Source organism: Schistocerca americana, chromosome 8 (assembly GCF_021461395.2).
Source record: "Schistocerca americana isolate TAMUIC-IGC-003095 chromosome 8, iqSchAmer2.1, whole genome shotgun sequence".
Taxonomy (NCBI): Eukaryota; Metazoa; Arthropoda; class Insecta; order Orthoptera; family Acrididae; genus Schistocerca; species Schistocerca americana.
The window spans coordinates 436608749-436628927 of NC_060126.1; the positions used below are offsets into that span (position 1 = coordinate 436608749).

Sequence of the window (20179 nt, forward strand, 5' to 3'; positions counted from 1 at the left end):
GCTCCGGACACTGCGAGAGGGCTGTACAAGCAATGATCACACGCACGGCACAGCGGACACACCAGGAACCGCGGTGTTGGCCGTCGAATGGCGCTAGCTGCGCAGCATTTGTGCACCGCCGCCGTCAGTGTCAGCCAGTTTGCCGTGGCATACGGAGCTCCATCGCAGTCTTTAACACTGGTAGCATGCCGCGACAGCGTGGACGTGAACCGTATGTGCAGTTGACGGACTTTGAGCGAGGGCGTATAGTGGGCATGCGGGAGGCCGGGTGGACGTACCGCCGAATTGCTCAACACGTGGGGCGTGAGGTCTCCACAGTACATCGATGTTGTCGCCAGTGGTCGGCGGAAGGTGCACGTGCCCGTCGACCTGGGACCGGACCGCAGCGACGTACGGATGCACGCCAAGACCGTAGGATCCTACGCAGTGCCGTAGGGGACCGCACCGCCACTTCCCAGCAAATTAGGGACACTGTTGCTCCTGGGGTATCGGCGAGGACCATTCGCAACCGTCTCCATGAAGCTGGGCTACGGTCCCGCACACCGTTAGGCCGTCTTCCGCTCACATCCCAACATCGTGCAGCCCGCCTCCAGTGGTGTCGCGACAGGCGTGAATGGAGGGACGAATGGAGACGTGTCGTCTTCAGCGATGAGAGTAGCTTCTGCCTTGGTGCCAATGATGGTCGTATGCGTGTTTGGCGCCGTGCAGGTGAGCGCCACAATCAGGACTGCATACGACTGAGGCACACAGGGCCAACACCCGGCATCATGGAGTGGGGAGCGATCTCCTACACTGGCCGTACACCACTGGTGATCATCGAGGGGACACTGAATAGTGCACGGTACATCCAAACCGTCATCGAACCCATCGTTCTACCATTCCTAGACCGGCAAGGGAACTTGCTGTTCCAACAGGACAATGCACGTCCGCATGTATTCCGTGCCACCCAACGTGCTCTAGAAGGTGTAAGTCAACTACCCTGACCTGCAAGATCTCCGGATCTGTCCCCCATTGAGCATGTTTGGGACTGGATGAAGCGTCGTCTCGCGCGGTCTGCACGTCCAGCACGAACGCTGGTCCAACTGAGGCGCCAGGTGGAAATGGCATGGCAAGCCGTTCCACAGGACTACATCCAGCATCTCTACGATCGTCTCCATGGGAGAATAGCAGCCTGCATTGCTGCGAAAGGTGGATATACACTGTACTAGTGCCGACATTGTGCATGCCCTGTTGCCTGTGTCTATGTGCCTGTGGTTCTGTCAGTGTGATCATGTGATGTATCTGACCGCAGGAATGTGTCAATAAAGTTTCCCCTTCCTGGGACAATGAATTCACGGTGTTCTTATTTCAATTTCCAGGAGTGTATATAAAAGAAAGTGGGCGTAGGTTCCGTATGAGACCGTGTGACATGAATTACATATAAACTGTGTTTTAAGGTGTAATAATGTGACAGATCGTTCTTGATTATGTGTAAAAGTAACGCGTTGCACTGCTCAGTTTCCTCCCAATGGAGTCAGAAACATCACAGTAAATTTAGAAGTGGAATGTATGCCGTAAATGACACCAGATTTAAGAAATTAACGTGAAAGGAATTCAACAGAGACATTTCAAAGTAAAACTTGAATAATTATTTTGGAACATTCAAAGAAATTCATTTTTATTAATCTGCAACAGAATATTTCATACGTAAAGTAATAATCACAGATGAAAAATTTATTGCAACCTTTCACTTCTCGTGTCCATCTATGTATATGTTAAGTTCAATCTCAAAGGTTTCCCAATCAAATTAAACGCAAAAAAGCAAGGAAAGTTCAAAACCAGACGGTCAACTCCCGAATAATTAAAACAGACAGAATCGCATTGAAGATACCGCAGACACGAACAACAGTTGCGTCCCTGAGTCTGGACAGTTAATGACGACCTCTGCTCCTCGTCGTTCTCTCTTTTTTCTCCCTTTGCCAAAGACGAGCACGAACTATCGGCGAGAAGTCTGCGGGTAGAGACAGGCAGACGTTCGTGGGCGGCCGCAGCCGATGACACGAGGTCATATGACGAGGCGATGGCTCACGCACTGATACCGCTGCAGGCCGCTACTGGAGCGCGCCGTAGGGCAATATATATATGAGGCGAGGGACTCGGCGAGCCGATGACGCACCTCCGTCCCACTCGGCGGGGGGGACGCTGTCTGCGATGAGGCCGCTGCCGGCGCTGCTTCTCGCCCTCGCCGCTCTCTTCTGCACAGCAGCAGGTGAGCACTCGCACTGGCTCCTCCAGCACTACAGCCGTCGTTTCAGAAACTACTCGCACACTTCCGATTATATTCGTGTGGGCTAGCATACCAGTGGTACGTGTCGCGAAAGCTGAGTACATCTACATCTACATGATTACTCTGCAATTCACATTTAAGTGTTTGGCAGAGGGTTCATCGAACCACAATCATACTATCTCTCTACCATTCCACTCCCGAACAGCGCGCGGGAAAAACGAACACCTAAGCCTTTCTGTTCGAGTTCTGATTTCTCTTATTTTATTTTGATGATCATTCCTACCTATGTAGGTTGGGCTCAACAAAATATTTTCCCATTCGGAAGAGAAAGTTGGCGACTGAAATTTTGTAAATACACCTCGCCGCGACGAAAAACGTCTTTGCTTTAATGACTTCCATCCCAACTCGCGTATCATATCTGCCACACTCTCTCCCCTATTACGTGACAATACAAAACGAGCTGCCCTTTTTTGCACCCTCTCGATGTCCTCCGTCAGTCCCACCTGGTAAGGATCCCACACCGCGCAGCAGTATTCTAACAGAGGACGAACGACTGTAGTGTAAGCTGTCTCTTTAGTGGACTTGTTGCATCTTCTAAGTGTCCTGCCAATGAAACGCAACCTTTGGCTCGCCTTCCCCACAATATTATCTATGTGGTCTTTCTAACTGAAGTACTTAGTTGAATTGACAGCCTTCAGAATTGTACTATTTATCGAGTAATCGAATTCCAACGGATTTCTTTTGGAACTCATGTGGATCACCTCACACTTTTCGTTATTTAGCGTCAACTGCCACCTGCCACACCATGCAGCAATCTTTTCTAAATCGCTTTGTAACTGATACTAGTCTTCGGATGACCTTACTAGACCGTAAATTACAGCATCATCTCCGAACAACCTAAGAGGACTACTCAGATTGTCACCCAGGTCATTTATATAGATCAGGAACAGCAGAGGTCCCAGGACGCATCCCTGGGGAACACCTGATATCACTTCAGTTTTACTCGATGATTTGCCGTCTATTACTACGAACTGCGACCTTCCTGGCAGGAAATCACGAATCCAGTCGCACGACTGAGACGATACCCCATAGGCCCGCAGCTTGATTAGAAGTCGCTTGTGAGGAACGGAAAACTAGAAATACGGAATCAACTTGAGATCCCCTGTCGATAGCGGCCATTACTTCGTGCGAATAAAGAGCTAGCTGCGTTGCACGAGAACGATGTTTTCTGAAACCATGCTGATTACGTATCAATAGATCGTTCCCTTAGAAGTGATTCATAATGTTTAAATACAGTATATGCTTCAAAACGCTACTGCAAGCCGACGTCAATGATATAGGTCTGTAGTTCGATGGATTACTCCTACTAACCTTCTTAAACACTGGTACGACCTGCGCAATTTTCCAATCTGTAGGTACAGATCTATCGGTGAGCGAGCGGTTGTATATGATTGCTAAGTAGGGAGATATTGTATCAGCGTAATCTGAATGGAGTACAATGTGAATGAGCCGCATCGTAACTGCGTTAGCACTTTCTCTGTTAAACTGGTAGCGTCCAGTCGCTTTAGTAATGACTCCACATTTCCTGAGCATGTACTGAGTGAAGGTCACTACTACCAGCCAGAGTGCCGGGTCCTTCACTAAGCGAAAAAACAAAATAAAAAAAATAAAAAATGCCAAAAACTCAACCTGCTGGGAGCCCTGAAAGTTAGCAAACATGTAGCTTACAGTCCAGATCTAATCTTATATGACCTGACACAGCGTAACACTTCTCCTCTCCTAAACTTTACATAATCCGCTCTGTTTTTCATTACTTCCCAAACTGTCTGTTCCTACATATTGCCCAATTTTCCTGTATTCACTGTGTTCTTTAACCTTATTAAAATGGTCTGTGTAATCCATATATACTTTAGTAACATCTGTTAAGTCTTTCTTTTAATTTTTACTTCTATTACTTTCCATGTTTAATACCTCTTGTAGTTGTCTCTCAAGTACTGTTTTTATTTTACTTGTATTATTTATTTAATGCAAAGTGTTAAACAGGTACAGGTTTGAGTATAGTGTTAATGTTTTTCCTGTTTGCTCCTTTTGTATTTGGATATTGTTTCAACTTTTTAGTTTTCTAAATGCAGTACCACCACATTCACAAAGATGGCATTTGCTGTATGTTCCCTCAGACTTCTCCATTTTCCTGTACTTATTCACTTCTGTTAATCTTACTGATATTGTTTAAAATGCTCATATATTCTGAGGCTACACTGATAATTCTTTCTTCTTTCAATTGGTTTGTGTATCTCTCTCCATGTTTTATACCACCTGAAGTACTCTTATCAAGTACTAATTTTATGTTAATGCTTTTGTTTATTAATATAAACTGTTATGTAGGCTTAATCTTAGCTAACACTTGGTTCAAGAATCATAAAAGAAGGTTGTATACATGGAAGAATTCTGGAGATACTAAAAGGTATCAGATATATTATATAATGATAAGACAGAGATTTAGGAACCAGGTATTAAATTGTAAGACATTTCCAGTGGCAGATGTGGATTCTGACCACAATCTATTGGTTATGAACTGTAGCTTAAAACTGAAGAAACTGCAAAAAGGTGGGAATTTAAGGGGATGGGACCTGGATAAACTGACTAAACCAGAGGTTGTACAGAGTTTCAGGGAGAGCATAAGGGAACAACTGACAGCAATGGGGGAAAGAAGTACAATAGAAGAAGAATGGGTAGATTTGAGGGATGAAGTAGTGAAGGCAGCAGAGGATCAAGTAGGTAAAAGGCGAAGGCTAGTAGAACTCCTTGGGTAACAGAAGAAATATTGAATTTAATGGATGAAAGGAGAAAATATAAGAATGCAGTAAATGACGCAGGCAAAAAGGAATCCAAACGTCTCAAAAATGAGATTGACAGGAAGTGCAAAATGGCTAAGCAGGGATGGCTAGAGGACAAATGTAGGGATGTAGAGATTTATCTCAATAGGGATTAGATAGATACTGCCTACAGGAAATTTAAAGAGACCTTTGGAGAAAGGAGAACCACTTGTATGAATATCAAGAGCTCAGATGGAAACCCAGTTCTAAGCAAAGAAGGGAAAGTAGAAAGGTGGAAGGAGTATATAGAGGGTCTATACAAGGGCGACGTACTTGAGGACAATATTATGGAAATGGAAGAGGATGTAGATGAAGATGAAATGGGAGATACGATACTGCGTGAAGCGTTTGACAGAGTCGAAACAAGGCCCCGGGAGTAGACAACATTCCATTGGAACTACTGACGAGCTTGGGAGAGCCAGTCCTGACAAAACTCTACCATCTGGTGAGCAAGATGTATGAGACAGGCGAAATAATTACCGAACTATCAGTTTAATAAGTCACAGCTGCAAAATACTAACGCGAATTCTTTACAGACGAATGGAAAAAGTGCTAGAAGCCGTCCTCGGGGAAGATCAGTTTGGACTCCGTAGAAATATTGGAACACGTGAGGCAATACTGACCTTACGACTTACCTTAGAAGAAAGATTAAGTAAAGGCAAACCTACGTTTCTAGCATTTGTAGACTTAGAGAAAGCTTTTGACAATGTCGACTGGAATACTCTTTTTCAAATTCTAAAGGTGGTAAGGGTAAAATACAGGGAGCGAAAGGCTACATACAATTTGTACAGAAACCAGATGGCAGTTATAAGAGTCGAGGGGCATGAAAGGGAAGCAGTGGTTGGGAAGGGAGTGAGACAGGGTTGCAGCCTCTCCCCGATGTTATTCAATCTGTATATTGAGCAAGCAGTAAAGGAAACAAAAGAAAAATTCGGATTAGGTATTAAAATCCATGGAGAAGAAATAAAAACTTTGAGATTCGCCGATGACATTGTAATTCTATCAGAGACAGTAAAGGACTTGGAAGAGCAGTTGAACGGAATGGACAGTCTCTTGAAAGGAAGATATAAGATGAACATCAACAAAAGCAAAATAAGGATAATGGAATGTAGTCGAATTAAGTCGGGCGATGCTGAGGGAATTAGATTAGGAAATGAGACACTTAAAGTAGTAAAGGAGTTTTGCTATTTGGGGAGCAAAATAACTGATGATGGTCGAAGTAGAGAAGATATAAACTGTAGACTGGCAGTGGCAAGGAAAACGTTCCTTAAGAAGATAAATTTGTTAACATCGAGTATAGATTTAAGTGTCAGGAAGTCGTTTCTGAAAGTATTCGTATGGAGTGTAGCCATGAATGGAAGTGAAACATGGACGATAAGTAGTTTGGACAAGAAGAGAATAGAAGCTTTCGGAATGTGGTGCTACAGAAGAATGCTGAAGATTAGATGGGTAGGTCACATAACTAATGAGAAGGTATTGAATAGAATTGGGGAGAAGAGGAGCTTGTGGCACAATTTGACGAGAAGAAGGGACCGGTTGGTAGGACATGTTCTGAGGCATCAAGGGATCACAAATTTAGCATTGGAGGGCAGCGTGGAGGGCAAAAATCGTAGAGGGAGACCAAGAGATGAATACACTAAGCAGATTCAGAAGAATGTAGGTTGCAGTATGTACTAGGAGATGAAGAAACTTGCACAGGATAGGGTAGCATGGAGAGCTGCATCAAACCAGTCTCAGCACTGATGACCACAAAACAACAACAATGTAGGCTTACTGTTCCAGTTTTGTGTTGAAGTTTTCCTGTTTGCTCCATTTATGTTGTTTTACTGTTCAATTTTTTACTTTTTACATGCATTACCACCACACTGTCAAAGATATTATTTACTGTACGTTTCTGGTTCAATCTAGATGTGTAACTTATTTTCTAATATCATTTACAAAATGAGATTTTCACTCTGCAGCGGCAGATTAAAACTGTGTGCCGGACCGAGACTCGAACTCGGGACCTTTGCCTTCCGGGGGGCACGTGCTCTACAATCTGAGCTACGCAAGCACGACTCACACTCCGTCCTCACAGGTTTACTTTGGCAGTATCTCGTCTCCTACCATCCAAACTTTAGAGAAGGTTCGCAGGAGAGCTTCTGCAAAGTTTGGAAGGTAGGAGACGAGATACGGGCAGAAGTAAACCTTCGAGAACGGGGCGTGAGTCGTGCTTGGGTAGCTCAGATTGTAGAGCACTTGCCCGCGAAAGGCAAAAGTCCCGACTTCGAGTCTCGGGCCGGTACACAGTTTTAATCCGCCAGGAAGTATCATTTACAAACATTGTAACTTCTTTGGGGACAATAGTAAATGCCTCAAGATGGCCTTGAAAGCCGAAGACTAGCGCTTTTCGTTTACCGTTTGAATAACATTTGCTCTAGTCTTCATCGATCTCGTCGTTGTTACGGTCTTCAGTCCAAAAACTGGCTTGACGGACGTCGGAACGCCCTATCTCGCCAATGTTAAATTAGCTAAATTTATGTACTTTTTTTTTCTCTGAAATTGTTATATCTAGAATTTGAAATTTTGACAACTGTTCTCAACATGTATTATATCTCACTTAACTACAATCGATGCTCCTTTTGATATAATACTTTTCAATTTTTTACCCTTTAGGCATTGTTAGTTTGGGTGAATTTCATATAAATCTCCCTTATTCAGAGAAAAAGCCGGTCGTTGTCATGATTCTAGTCCAGTGGCACCTTTTAACTATTTTATAGCACTTCCGAAAATTTGAATGTCGTTGGTTTTGTAATTTGTGAGATAAAGGTACATATTTCAAAAGTTTGAAAATGAGGTTAACATTATGTGTTGTGAAGATTCACAAACAACTTTCATTTCAATATCAGAATTGTCCAGGGCAGTTATCAGCGTCATATTACGGTTCTTCTTCTTCTTCGTCCAGAAGCTCTCTTCTCCTATCTGCCCTTGATTTCTTTATATTATATTCAGCTCCATACTGATCCGTCCGCTGCTCGTTGTCTCGCGGTCGCGTTCTCGCTTCCCCAGCACGGGATCGATTCCTGGCGGGGTCAGGAATGACTGGGTGTTTGTGGTGTCCTCATTATTTCATCATCATTCATGAAAGTGGCGAGTTTGGAGTGAGCAAAGGTTGGGAATTTGTACGGGCGCTGGTAACCGCGCAGTTGAGCGCCCCACAAACCAAACATCATCATCCATACTGATCCCTGCTTACTCGCACTTTGGCCAGAAGTTGAAGACCTTCGTTGGTGTTAACATCATGTACGATGTCAAGCCTTTCCACGACCTTTAATCCACCTAGACGAAATAACAGCATCAGTGAACCCCCCCCGCCCCGTTTTAAATTCTTAGGCACACGAGTTCACAAATTATGAGGTTTTTGCACAACTTCTAGGATGATGAGGCTGTCCGAAGCCTCTACACATTAGCTGGATTGCTTCCATAGCAGCCACTGGGATAGAATTTTATGGTGACAAGGAACTCGCTGTGGGCTGTTGTTAAGAAGTCGTGTCTATAGTGCGAGAGCGATAAGATATCTCAGCAGAATCACTTACACAGAAGGTGTCCGTAAATCAGTTCCCACAGAACTTACGCTTTTTAAATAAATATACACTCCAAGGCGTCGTAGAAAGTAAGTCGCTCAGGCAATGAAAGTAGTAAGAAGACACGTAACAAACTCCGAACGAGGTGCAAAAAGAAGCTCTAGACTTAAAACATTAATTCACAGATCGAAAACTGTACAGCAAACACAGCTAGTTTCTATGACAATGGCACCAAACGAAATGTCAAAGTTTCTACAACAGAAGAGTGAATTGCATTTGTATCTCCCGAAGTAAGAGTACTTTCAGGTGTGCCGCAGGGGAGTGTCGTAGGACCGTTGCTATTCACAATATACATAAATGACCTTGTGGATAACATCGGAAGTTCACTGAGGCTTTTTGCGGATGATGCTGTAGTATATCGAGAGGTTGTAACAATGGAAAATTGTAGGAGGATCTGCAACGAATTGAAGCATGGTGCAGAGAGTGGCAATTGAATCTCAATGTAGACAAGTGTAATGTGCTTCGAATACATAGAAAGAAAGATCCTTTACCATTTAGCTACAATATAGCAGGTCAGCAACTGAAAACAGTTAATTCCATAAATTATCTGGGAGCAGGCATTAGGAGTGATTTAAAATGGAATGATCATATAAAGTTGATCGTTGGTAAAGCAGATGCCAGACTGAGATTCATTGGAAGAATCGTAAGGAAATGCAATCCGAAAACAAAGGAAGTGGATTACAGTACACTTGTTCGCCCACTGCTTGAATATCGCTCACCAGTGTGGGATCCGTACCAGATACGGTTGATAGAAGAGATACAGAAGATCCAACGGAGAGCAGCGCGCTTCGTTACAGGATCATTTAGAAATCGCGAAAACGTTACGGAGATGATAGATAAACTCCAGTGGAATACTCTGCAGGAGAGACGCTCACTAGCTCGGTACGGGCTTTTGTTGAAGTTTCGAGAACATACATTCACCGAGGAGCCAAGTAGTATATTGCTCCCTCCTACGTATATCTCACGAAGAGACCATGAGGATAAAATCAGAGAGATTAGAGCCCACACAGAAGCATACCGACAATCTTTCATTCCATGAACAATACGAACAATAGAAGGGAGAACCGATAGAGGTACTCAAGGTACCCTCCGCCACACCCCGTCAGGTGGCTTGCGCAGTATGGATGTATATGTAGATGCATACCTTTTATACCTAATGTTTTCGGAAATGTGAATGTTTGAGTGCGTACACATCACAAGTTGGGTAATTTTCCTGGGCGCACATACCATTTTGGAAAAGGAAATAAAAATATTTCTAATTACAGTTTATTAAGAAAGTCTGCACCATTTTAAGCAGAAAATTCCAAATTATTTTATAGACTTAAAAACTGAAAATGTAACTTTTTGCCGCTTTTCGGTATTCCAGCCCCCCTTGAAGCAGCGCTCCACGTTGGACTGTCCTCTGCAAGCTGCCTCATGTCCCAATAACTTCTGCAACCAACATCCATTTGGACACGCTTACTGTATTTATTCCTTCGTTTTCTTCTACGATTTTTATCTCCTAAATTCTTTAATGCCTCAGGATGTGCACTATCAACTTTTCCCTTTCTTTTAATCAACTTGTATCATCTCTTTTCTCCAATCCGACTGAGCACTTTCTCATTAGTTACTCTATCTACCCATATAATCTTCAACATTCTTCTGCAGGACCGCATTTCAAAACCTCTTATTCTCCTCTTTTCTTAACTGCTTACGGTCCACATTTCACTTCCGTAAATTTATATTAGATGGTCATAAATTCCTCTTTAGCGGAAATACCTGTGTTGCAATTACTACTCTGCGATTTATAGACTGTCTGTCTGGTCTGTCATCATTTACTACGTTGCCGAAATAGCAAATACCATTTACTAATTTTAGAATCTCATTTCCTAGTCTAATTCCCTTAACGTAGCCCGATTTAACTCGACTACATTCCATTACATTGTATTAATTTGTTGATGTTCGTCTCATAACCTCTTTTCAAGACACCATCCATTCCGATCTACTGCTCTTCCAGGTTCGTGCTGTCTCTTACACAGTTCTGCTGGCATCGTCAAAACTCGAAGTTTTTATTTCTTCTCCCTGTATTTCATTTCCCCTCCAAAACTTCTAACTGATTGCGTTTGCTACTTCCATAATGTGTAGATTGAATAACATCCTGTCTCGCTCTGTTCTCAATCACTGGTTCTCTGTCATGTCCTTCGATCCATATGACTAGTCTGGTTTCTGAAAGTTGCAGATAATCCTTATCTACCTCTATCTTACTCCTGCTGCTTCCATACTTTCAAAGAGTGTATCCCAGTCAAAATTGGCAAAAGCCTTTTCCAAAGCTGCAAATTCTATAAAAGTTGGTTTTCCTATCTTTAACTTATCTTCTTTGGTAATTCGTAGAGTCACTATTTCCTCGTGTATTCCCATTTATACCATTTTTTCTCCATTATTCTGTAAATACCTCTTGTCAGTGTTTTGCAGCCATGGCATATTCTGATATTGTGATATTTTGGTAATGTTCACACCTGTCAGCACTGCCTTCTGTCGAGATGGAATTATTAGATTCTTCTTGACGCCTGATCAACAATTTTACTGCTGGAGTCCTATCAGCAATGTTACTGCCTTGTAAGAGGGAGTCAGTGTTCAATTCATGGAAATACGAGTATTTACCGGTCGCTTACTAGTAATATAAGAACTTTTGTTAAACTTTTAGAAAATGCTCTGACAGCATCCAAGTACGTATTTTGTTGCATTTACACTTTCGATATACAAGATCATCATAAGGCAACAAAGCATCACTTCGTCATACTTTTTTACAATCCAGTATGAAACGAATAATGACAAATTTACCTAAAACTCAAAATATTTCACGCTCAGAGCTGCTTCAAATTTATTATCTTGATGTGTCAGATACGTAAAAACTTAACAGGTTGAACGTATGTCGTGGATATGACCAAGCAGCTAAATTTGAAAAGTCAACACGTACTCAAACACTTCTCTATTATCATCAAATGCCAGGGGCTGTTGATGGGCAAGATGTACAGTGTATGTCACCTCTGTCGTTATTTGGAATGTCCCGCATGCAAAACTGTCAGTACCAGAATTCGCAGGATTACATTTTCACATACAAATTCCCATCCCAAATAAAAATAAAAATAGAACAATACTTGTTACACAGTTAAGACCGATAATCATCAAAATCGTGATGGATTATATATTTACGTGCTAAGGAGATTTTAATGGTTTGACAGTGATCCTGTAGCTCGAAACTGACATCCTAACAAAAAAAATTCGACACTAGTTTCACAAGATACATTCCAAAAATGAATAAAATCATTTGCAAACTCATGACTTTTAAAAAGATTTTATTTGCAAAACCCGACTAAAATGAACACATTATCTAGATATGTCTAGCTGTTTCTGTCCTTATGGTTTTGTTTCGACCGTGGTAGCTCCATTCGGCATGGATTTTTTTTTAGTTTATTTTGTTATCATTGATCCATTTAATCGATACTGCGAATGGGAAGTGTACTCAATAGTTCAGTCTCAGAAATATAACTCATGCCACAATTCAACAATTTAGACCAATGATTCTTAAGCTTTCTTAATGGTGGACCACATTTAACCATAAAAACGAAATGCCTAGCCCATCAAAATGTAAACGTTTCTAAATTTTCGGCACAACATACAGTTTACAGATGCAATTCACTGTTTAACTGTTCATGATAGCGTTACGTATTATGGATTGATATGTGTACTTGAGGAAGGCATGTTAGCAATTAGTAGGACAGAAAATAGAGCAGATGGCTCTGGAAGTGTAATACGTGACTAGAAGCGTAATGAAAATGATATGGTGGTAAATGGGACGTATAGGTAGGCGAATCGATAGTGGATGGAGCATGGAAGCTCTGTTGGATTCCAAGAGAGGCAGACAAAAGAACCAGCTGAAAGAGAGCAGATAAAACACGCAGCAGTCTTATGAATGCGTACAGGTGATGAAGCTTTGCATGAGTACAGCATTAGATGTCGGGTGGCTGCTGCTGCTGATGGTGAGAATGACGATGATGATATGATGATGATGATGATGATTATGATGGTGATGATGATGAAGTAAGCCGCAAATAATACAATATCTTCTTCGTCTCAGCGATCACAGGCCCTGTAGACCACGCGCTGCATCAACAATCTGCTTCCATCGCCTTCTATCTCTCGCAGCCTCTCTCCACCCTGTGCAAATTCCTAACGCTGCGATGTCCTCCTCTATGTCATCTTTCCAACTTGTACGGAGTCGGCCCAATGGTCTTGTTGCCTGAAGAGTTCCTTCAAATGCTTTCTTGGTTCAAAAAAATGGTTCAAATGGCTCTGAGCACTATGCGACTTAACTTCTGAGGTCAACAGTAGCCTAGTACTCAGAACTAATTAAACCTAACTAACCTAAGGACATCTCACGCATCCATGCCCGAGGCAGGACTCGAACCTGCGACCGTAGCGGTCGCTCGGTTCCAGACTGTAGCGCCTAGAACCGCACGGGCACTCCGGCCGGCGTCGCTTTCTTGGTGACTGTGTTGTTTTCCATTCTAGCCACATGTCCAGCCCATCGCAGTCTCCTACTTTTTAATTTCTGGATGATAGTGGGTTACTCCATTAACTGATAAATTTCGTTGATCTTTCGAATTCTCCATACACCATTCTCCAACACAGGTCCTCATATTTTTCTCATTACTTTTCTTTCGAAAACATTCAGTTTTTCTCTTTCATTCTTTGTATCTGTCCACCCTTCTGAAACGTACAGTACTATGGGGCAGATAATAGTGTTGTATATCTTCATCTTTGTGGTGGCTGACAAAGCTTTACTTTTTAGTGGATTGCCTAGTGAGTACAGACATCTTGAACCTGAGACTATTCTTTCATTTATATCCATTGTTATGATATTTTTACTGTTGAAACGTGATCCAAGGTATTTAAACTGGAGAGCTTTCCTGAATTTAGAATGCTGGTCAATTTCAAAGGAAGTATTTGGGTTTATGACTCGACCTATTTCCATATATTCGGTTTTCTCTTGGTTAATCAAAAGCCCCATTTTGCTGGCACTGTGCCTGAGAGATCTGTACATGTCTTTCAGTTCTTCTTCAGTTTAACTCAGCAACACCATATCATCTGCATAGACCAGGAGTTTTACTTCACTGTGTTCGAATCGGAGACCATTGCATAAATGTAAATCACTCTCCCGAACCATTTCTCTAATGCAAGGTTGAAGAGGACACATGAAAGAACGTCTCCCTGTCGTAAGCCTGTTTTAATTGGAAAGGTGGGGCATATGGATCATCTGAACTTCACAATACAATATCTAGTAAGATTAATACAGATTTCGATGGCGAAATAAATTGTGTGAAGGTAAAAGAAGAGTGGAAATGCAAACGTTCTAAGTGGAAAATCTCACATTAATTAGGGGAACCAAAAAGAATGAATCGCCTATTTGAATCTAAGTAATTGAGAAGGTATTCAGATACCACAGAATTGTGCTGCTCACCTCTTTACTGAAAGAAATGAGAGGCATTAGAAAATATGTAATTTATTAAGAATTTTGAAAGTGCCTTAATAGCGAAATGACGAGGTCTTAATCTCATACCGGAGAACTGATTCGTTCTAAGTGACAATCAGAATGTTTTAGTTTCACGTACCATTAATACTGAGGCACTACGTTTTATTTGTGGTATAACAAGAACAGAAATACGGCAGTTATGTTTTGAGCAGTAGAACTGTAGAAGACAAAAAACATTTTCCCCATCTTTTAAATTTCTACACGAGGACAAAAAATTAAATTCAAGAAAAAACTTTCAGCACTGACTTCTGTTTCTTACACAAATCCATTCCTGGGATCAGATGTTGCAAAGTTTCCTGTAGAATTCCCTGTGATATTGCGGAAGAAACGGCAATATCATTAACTGGACTTTCTATTCTGCAGCTGAGGAACATGACTGCTCTTTCAGACGAAGTACGGCATGGCCTTCGAGTATATCAGCCTGTTTTGAAGACGTTGGAGTTTATGCTTTCTTTTGTTTCAGAGTAAACATTTTTAATTGCTGTTTGAGATGGATGAGTATGAGACACTTGGATCATATTGCGCTTAGAGATATTAGGCCCTACCATCGATAACAATGTTCCAGCAACATCTTTAAAACCAAAGAAGCCGTTTGTATGCATTTGGATTATGTGGAATGGCTTCATAGTTTCAGCTCACTCAACAGTCTTGTAAATCTTTCGAAACAAAGTCCTTACTTACCTTTCTTCTACCATGCGCTATCTAGAAACGAATGTTTTAAACATTTTCTCCGGTAATTGGCACTCTGAATAAGTCTAAGGACACGCAACAGAGTAAGGAGAACATAACAGCACTGAAAACACACTGTGTTATAAAACGACACTTGCGTTTGACATTTCCGCTCTTTATAGACTCTTGCCTCATGAGCCATAGTGGTGAAACATTTGAGCCATAACTTGGGACAGATTGCTGTCTAAATTTCCTGGTTATTTTAAAGTAGTAAGTGGACGTAGTCCACTCCTGCTAGCTGAGTGGTGAGCGCGAGGCAATGTCATACCTAACGGCCCGGGTTCGATTCTCGCCTGGGTCGGAAATTTTCTCCGCTCGGGGACTGGGTGTTGTGTTGTCCTTATCATCATCATTTCATCCCCATCGACACGCAAGTAGCCGAAGTGGCGTCAACTCGAAAGACTTGCACCAGGCGAGCGGTCTGCCCGACGGGGGCCCTAGCCACACGGTAATTATTTAGGTTGACGTTTTAACTTTTCAGATATAGACTAGAAAGGAAGGAAGGAGGATTAGGGTTTCCGACCGTCCACATCGAGGTCATTAGATATGGAGCACAAGCTCGGACTGTTTTAGGGATGGGAAAGGACATCAGCCGCGCCATTTCAAAGGAAACATCCCGGTATTTTCCTGGAGCGATTTAGGGAAATCACAGAAAAGCCAAATCAGGATGGCCGGTAACGAGTTTGAACCGTCATCTTACTGAACGCGAGTCCAGTGTTTTAACCACCTCGCTCGGTGTAGACGAAGAGATTTAAGTCATTAGGAAGAGCTGAAGGGACAGGGAACAGTATGAAATTGTTATAAATGTCTTATCCGGAAATTTCCTACTACTACTATTTAGAGAGTAGGCCCTTGAAGTCTCCTGCTCACAAACGGGCCTGAACGTTTCAATTCAGTGAACGATGAAAAGGGAATCAGTGATAGTTAGGCTTTTATAGCATCATTTCATACGGCTGCAAATAGAAATGCCAAGAAGTGAAGGAAGATATTTCCGCTTAGGAAGTGCGACAAGAAACAGGACCGCGCGAAGTAGCCGCGTGGTCTTGGTCGGCTTGCTACGGTTCGCGCGGCTACCACCGTCAGAGGTTCGAGTCCTTCCTTGGGCATGGTTGTGTGTGTGTTGCCCTTTGCGTAAGTTAGTTTAAGTTAGATTAAGTACTGTGTAGGCCTAGGGGCCAGTTTGGTCCTATAGGAACTTACCACAAAAATTCTAAGAAACAGGTGGTTTCAGATACCTGAGAAGTCAGAATGAAACATTCATCTCTGAGAATAGCGATCAAAGACTGAAACGCCATATTTTTATTCATCTCTGAGACTGAAAATGTTGACTATAAATGTACAAAGTTCAAGAGTATTGTACAACGCTTCTTAGTTATGTTCCGACTGAAGTTGCGAGGGATGGGAAGACCGCAGTGGCCGAGCGGTTCTAGGCGTTTCAGTCCGGAACCGCGCGACTACTACGGTAGCAGGTCCAAATCTGCCTCGGGCATGGATGTGTGTGATGTCCTTAGGTTAGTTAGGTTTAAGTAGTTCTCAGTTCTAGGGGACTGATGACCTCAGATGTTAAGTCCCATAGTACTCAGAGCCATTACAACCTCCTTTTTTAATTTTTATTTTTTATTTTTGGAGACCCGCACCTGTTCGGCAGCAGTGTTAGAAAAAGAAGAGAGCTTCACTAGTGATTAAAATGTAGGCAAAGCCTCTTAGACAAACAAAACTAATGAAGCGAAAATTAGCTTCAGGAGAGCCAAATGAGAATCGTTCAACGAATTCGAAAGAAAAATTCTGTCTATCGATCCAACAAAAAATCCTAATAAGTTTTGATATTGTCTTAAATCAGTAAACGGATCAAAGTCCATATGATTCGCGAGCTTACTCGTATCGAAACCAAGGATGACAGAGTGAAGTCCGAAATGCTAAATTCCTTGTTCCAAAATTGTCATACTGAGTAATAACGCACTGCGATTCCTCTTTTAAATAGTCGCACCAACGTCAGAATGACAGATACAGAAATAAGGGACCTTCGAGACATTAACGAAAATCTCTGAACAGAGAAAAAGACTACTGGACTGATGGGGTGCCAGGTCGGCTCCATATTAATTATCCGAAAGAACTAGTTCCTCTTCTAGGAGCTACGTAACTTACGTCGCTGGAGGACGCAGTGATCGGAAAAATGCATAAGTCATTCCCATTTCCGATAAGCGTCGTCGAAGAAATTTGCAAAACCATAGGCCTATATCGCTGACGTTGTAGATCTTGGGAACCCACTTTATTTCGCATACTACAAGGTTACCGGAGCTCAAAATCTCCTTTGCAGGGATCACCACAGGTTCCGAAAACAACGATCGTGTGGAACACGCGTCGTTCTCTTCGTCCACGAGACGCAGGCCACTGCCATGTTCCTCGACTTCCAGAAGGCGTTCCATGCAGTTCCGCACTGAAACTGCCTGAAAGATTACAGCTGTGTACCGGATCGGGACTCGAACCCAGCGACTTGGACTTCAGGGACAAGTGCTCTGCCCATTGAGCTAACCGAACATGCCTCAGGACACGTCCTCGCAGGTTTACTCCCCTAATAATTCATCTCCTGCCTTCCAGACTTCACCGAAGTTCTGCGAAACTTGTGGGACTAGCATTCCTGGAGGAAAGGACGTTCCTGAGACATGGCTTAGCCACAGCCTGAGCGACTGTTTCCAGAATGAATTTGCACACTGCAGTGGAGTGCGTGCTGCTGTAAAACGTTTGGCTAAATTAAAACTGCGCGCTAGAGCAGGACTCGAAATCGGGAGATTTGACTTTCGCAGGCAAATGCTCTACCAGCTGAGCCATCAGTGACCTGTTGAAACGTCCCCTTAGACAAATTATGAATTACTGTGCTGGTAAACTTCTACGTTATATGATACAAAGACAGCTGAATAAAACTGAACGTACTCAGACATTTCTCTCTTTACTTATTCTGATCATCACTAAACTGACATACAATATTTTTCGCGCAACGCAGTCTAACTTTCAATAGTACCTACAAAAGAATGGCCCTGACTAACAATAACCTATACCTTTCATGAATCACTTACCTCACAAAAATATTCTTTACTCGAACTACTACAATACAGCGAACGCCAATACTGCCAGCTAAATAAAAGATTCTAACTAACTGAAGGCACTAACTGCTGATAGGCGTAGTTAGCAAATGACAGATTTTGATAGAGAACAAATATGTATTTACCTTAATAGCGTTCAAAAGTCATTATATATATAATATTGTGACATCCAATTAAACAAATTTCCTTTTTCTGACGGACACACGTCTAGATCGTCCGCTCAAAACACTGGCTTCTCTATCTCCATATCCACCACTGCTGGCGGCTCACCTCCAACTGCGCAACGCTACGCGCTGTTACCATCCAACTCCCAACACTGCAATAGCGAATATTCCAACAATGCCAACCAGCCACAGACTGCACACAGCACAGTCGGTGTTTTTCATACAGAGCGCTACGTGGCGTTACCAACATAAAAACCTAAACAGCCTACTTACTCTGTTAATGGATGATAACAAGATTGCTAAACAATTATTGTAAGTATTTACATCAGTAAAATATCTGGAAGTATGCGCACGAAGCGCTTAAAAGTGGAATGACGGCGTAAAAGTAATCGCAGGCTCGGCAAATGCCAGAAAGAGGTTCGTCGCAAGAATCCTCGGGAACTGCACTCCATCCACGAAGAAGGAAGCTTACAAAATGTAGTTCGACGAATACTTGAATATTACTCGTGAGGCTAGGATCGACCAACAGGAGTGATCGAGAGAAGAGAGAAGATCCAAAGACGAGCAGCACGTTTCGTCACAGGTTCGCTTAGTAAACTCGAAAGCGTCACGGAGATGCTAGTGCAACTCATTGGCAGACGGTACATGAGTCGCGCATTACGTTGTAGTTTACTGTCCCATTTCCGGGTGTGTACGTTCCTAGAAGAGGCAACCGATGTATAGCTTCCTCCTACGCATATATCGCAAAAAGACTATGAGATAATTAGAATGGTAAGCCCTCACGCGGGGCCGGCCGGTGTGGCCAAGCGGTTCTAGGCACTTTAGTCTGGAACCGCGCGACCGCCACGGTCGCAGGTTCGAATCCTGCCTCGGGCATGGATGTGTGTGATGTCCTTCGGTTAGTTAGGTTTAAGTAGTTCTAAATTCTAGGGGACTGATGATCTGAGAAGTTAAGTCCCATAGTACTCAGAGCCATTTGAACCATTTTTTGAACCCTCATGCGGGATGTCATCAACAATTATTCTTCACGGAATCATTCGTGATTGGAATAGGAAAGATAGGAAGTGACAGCTGTACACGAACATCACTCCGCCACACTCCATAAAATGGCTTGCGGTGTATAGATGTAGATCTAGACGAAGCGTATAGGAGGCTGAGACGGGACAGTAAGGCCAACTTCCATACTAGTCTGTGTTTTATGGGGGAAGAAACCCAAAAGAGAGGCTAATTTATCATCTATATAACTACATTATAAAAATATATTAATTAACAGGATTACAGCCGGAGACTTAAGATCACGATAACAAATTTTAAATACCTGTGAGAAAGAAAACTGCAAGCAGCTACAATATATCTGGATGAATCATTTTAATGCTTAACAAGTAGTTCCGGGAGTTGGCCCATCATTAGACAACAGCGACGATTTCTCGAACACAACCATACACTATTATATTGATAAAAATGTGTTCATCCGAAATTGCGACGTCCTTTGATGTGTGTCATGACAGACTTCAGAGAATTTGACCTCGTTGTTGTAATTGAAACAGAACATCTCGGTCTCACGATATAAATGTGAAATTTTTGTCTAGATCCTAACTGCCGTTTGACGGGGGACCTGGATTCGAAACACTTTATGTAGAAAGAAGAATTATTATTTCAAAAATGATGTTGCTGGTTACAGCTTTCTTCACGGCTCATATTCTCAAAAACAGCCGCGGTTTTATGGAGTCACCAAGGGTAAAATAACCTACAGAACAAATTAGTGAGAACCCTGGATTTTTCATCAAGGTATCAACATTGTAAACAGCAGATTAAATTATTGACAGCTGTAACTTCAGATCATGCCTG

The 20179-nt window shown here is 42.4% G+C and overlaps 1 protein-coding gene across 1 annotated transcript in view; it reads left to right on the forward strand.

Annotated features, from left to right (window-relative positions):
• The first annotated feature begins 2097 nt into the window (after positions 1-2097).
• Positions 2098-20179, forward strand: part of LOC124545032 (serine protease inhibitor 3-like) — a 42037-nt gene continuing 23955 nt past the window's right edge. The window contains exon 1 of the mRNA XM_047123812.1: positions 2098-2248. Coding sequence (XP_046979768.1) covers positions 2122-2248 — 127 coding nt within the window. The 5' untranslated portion in view covers positions 2098-2121. The remainder of the gene's footprint in view (positions 2249-20179) is intronic.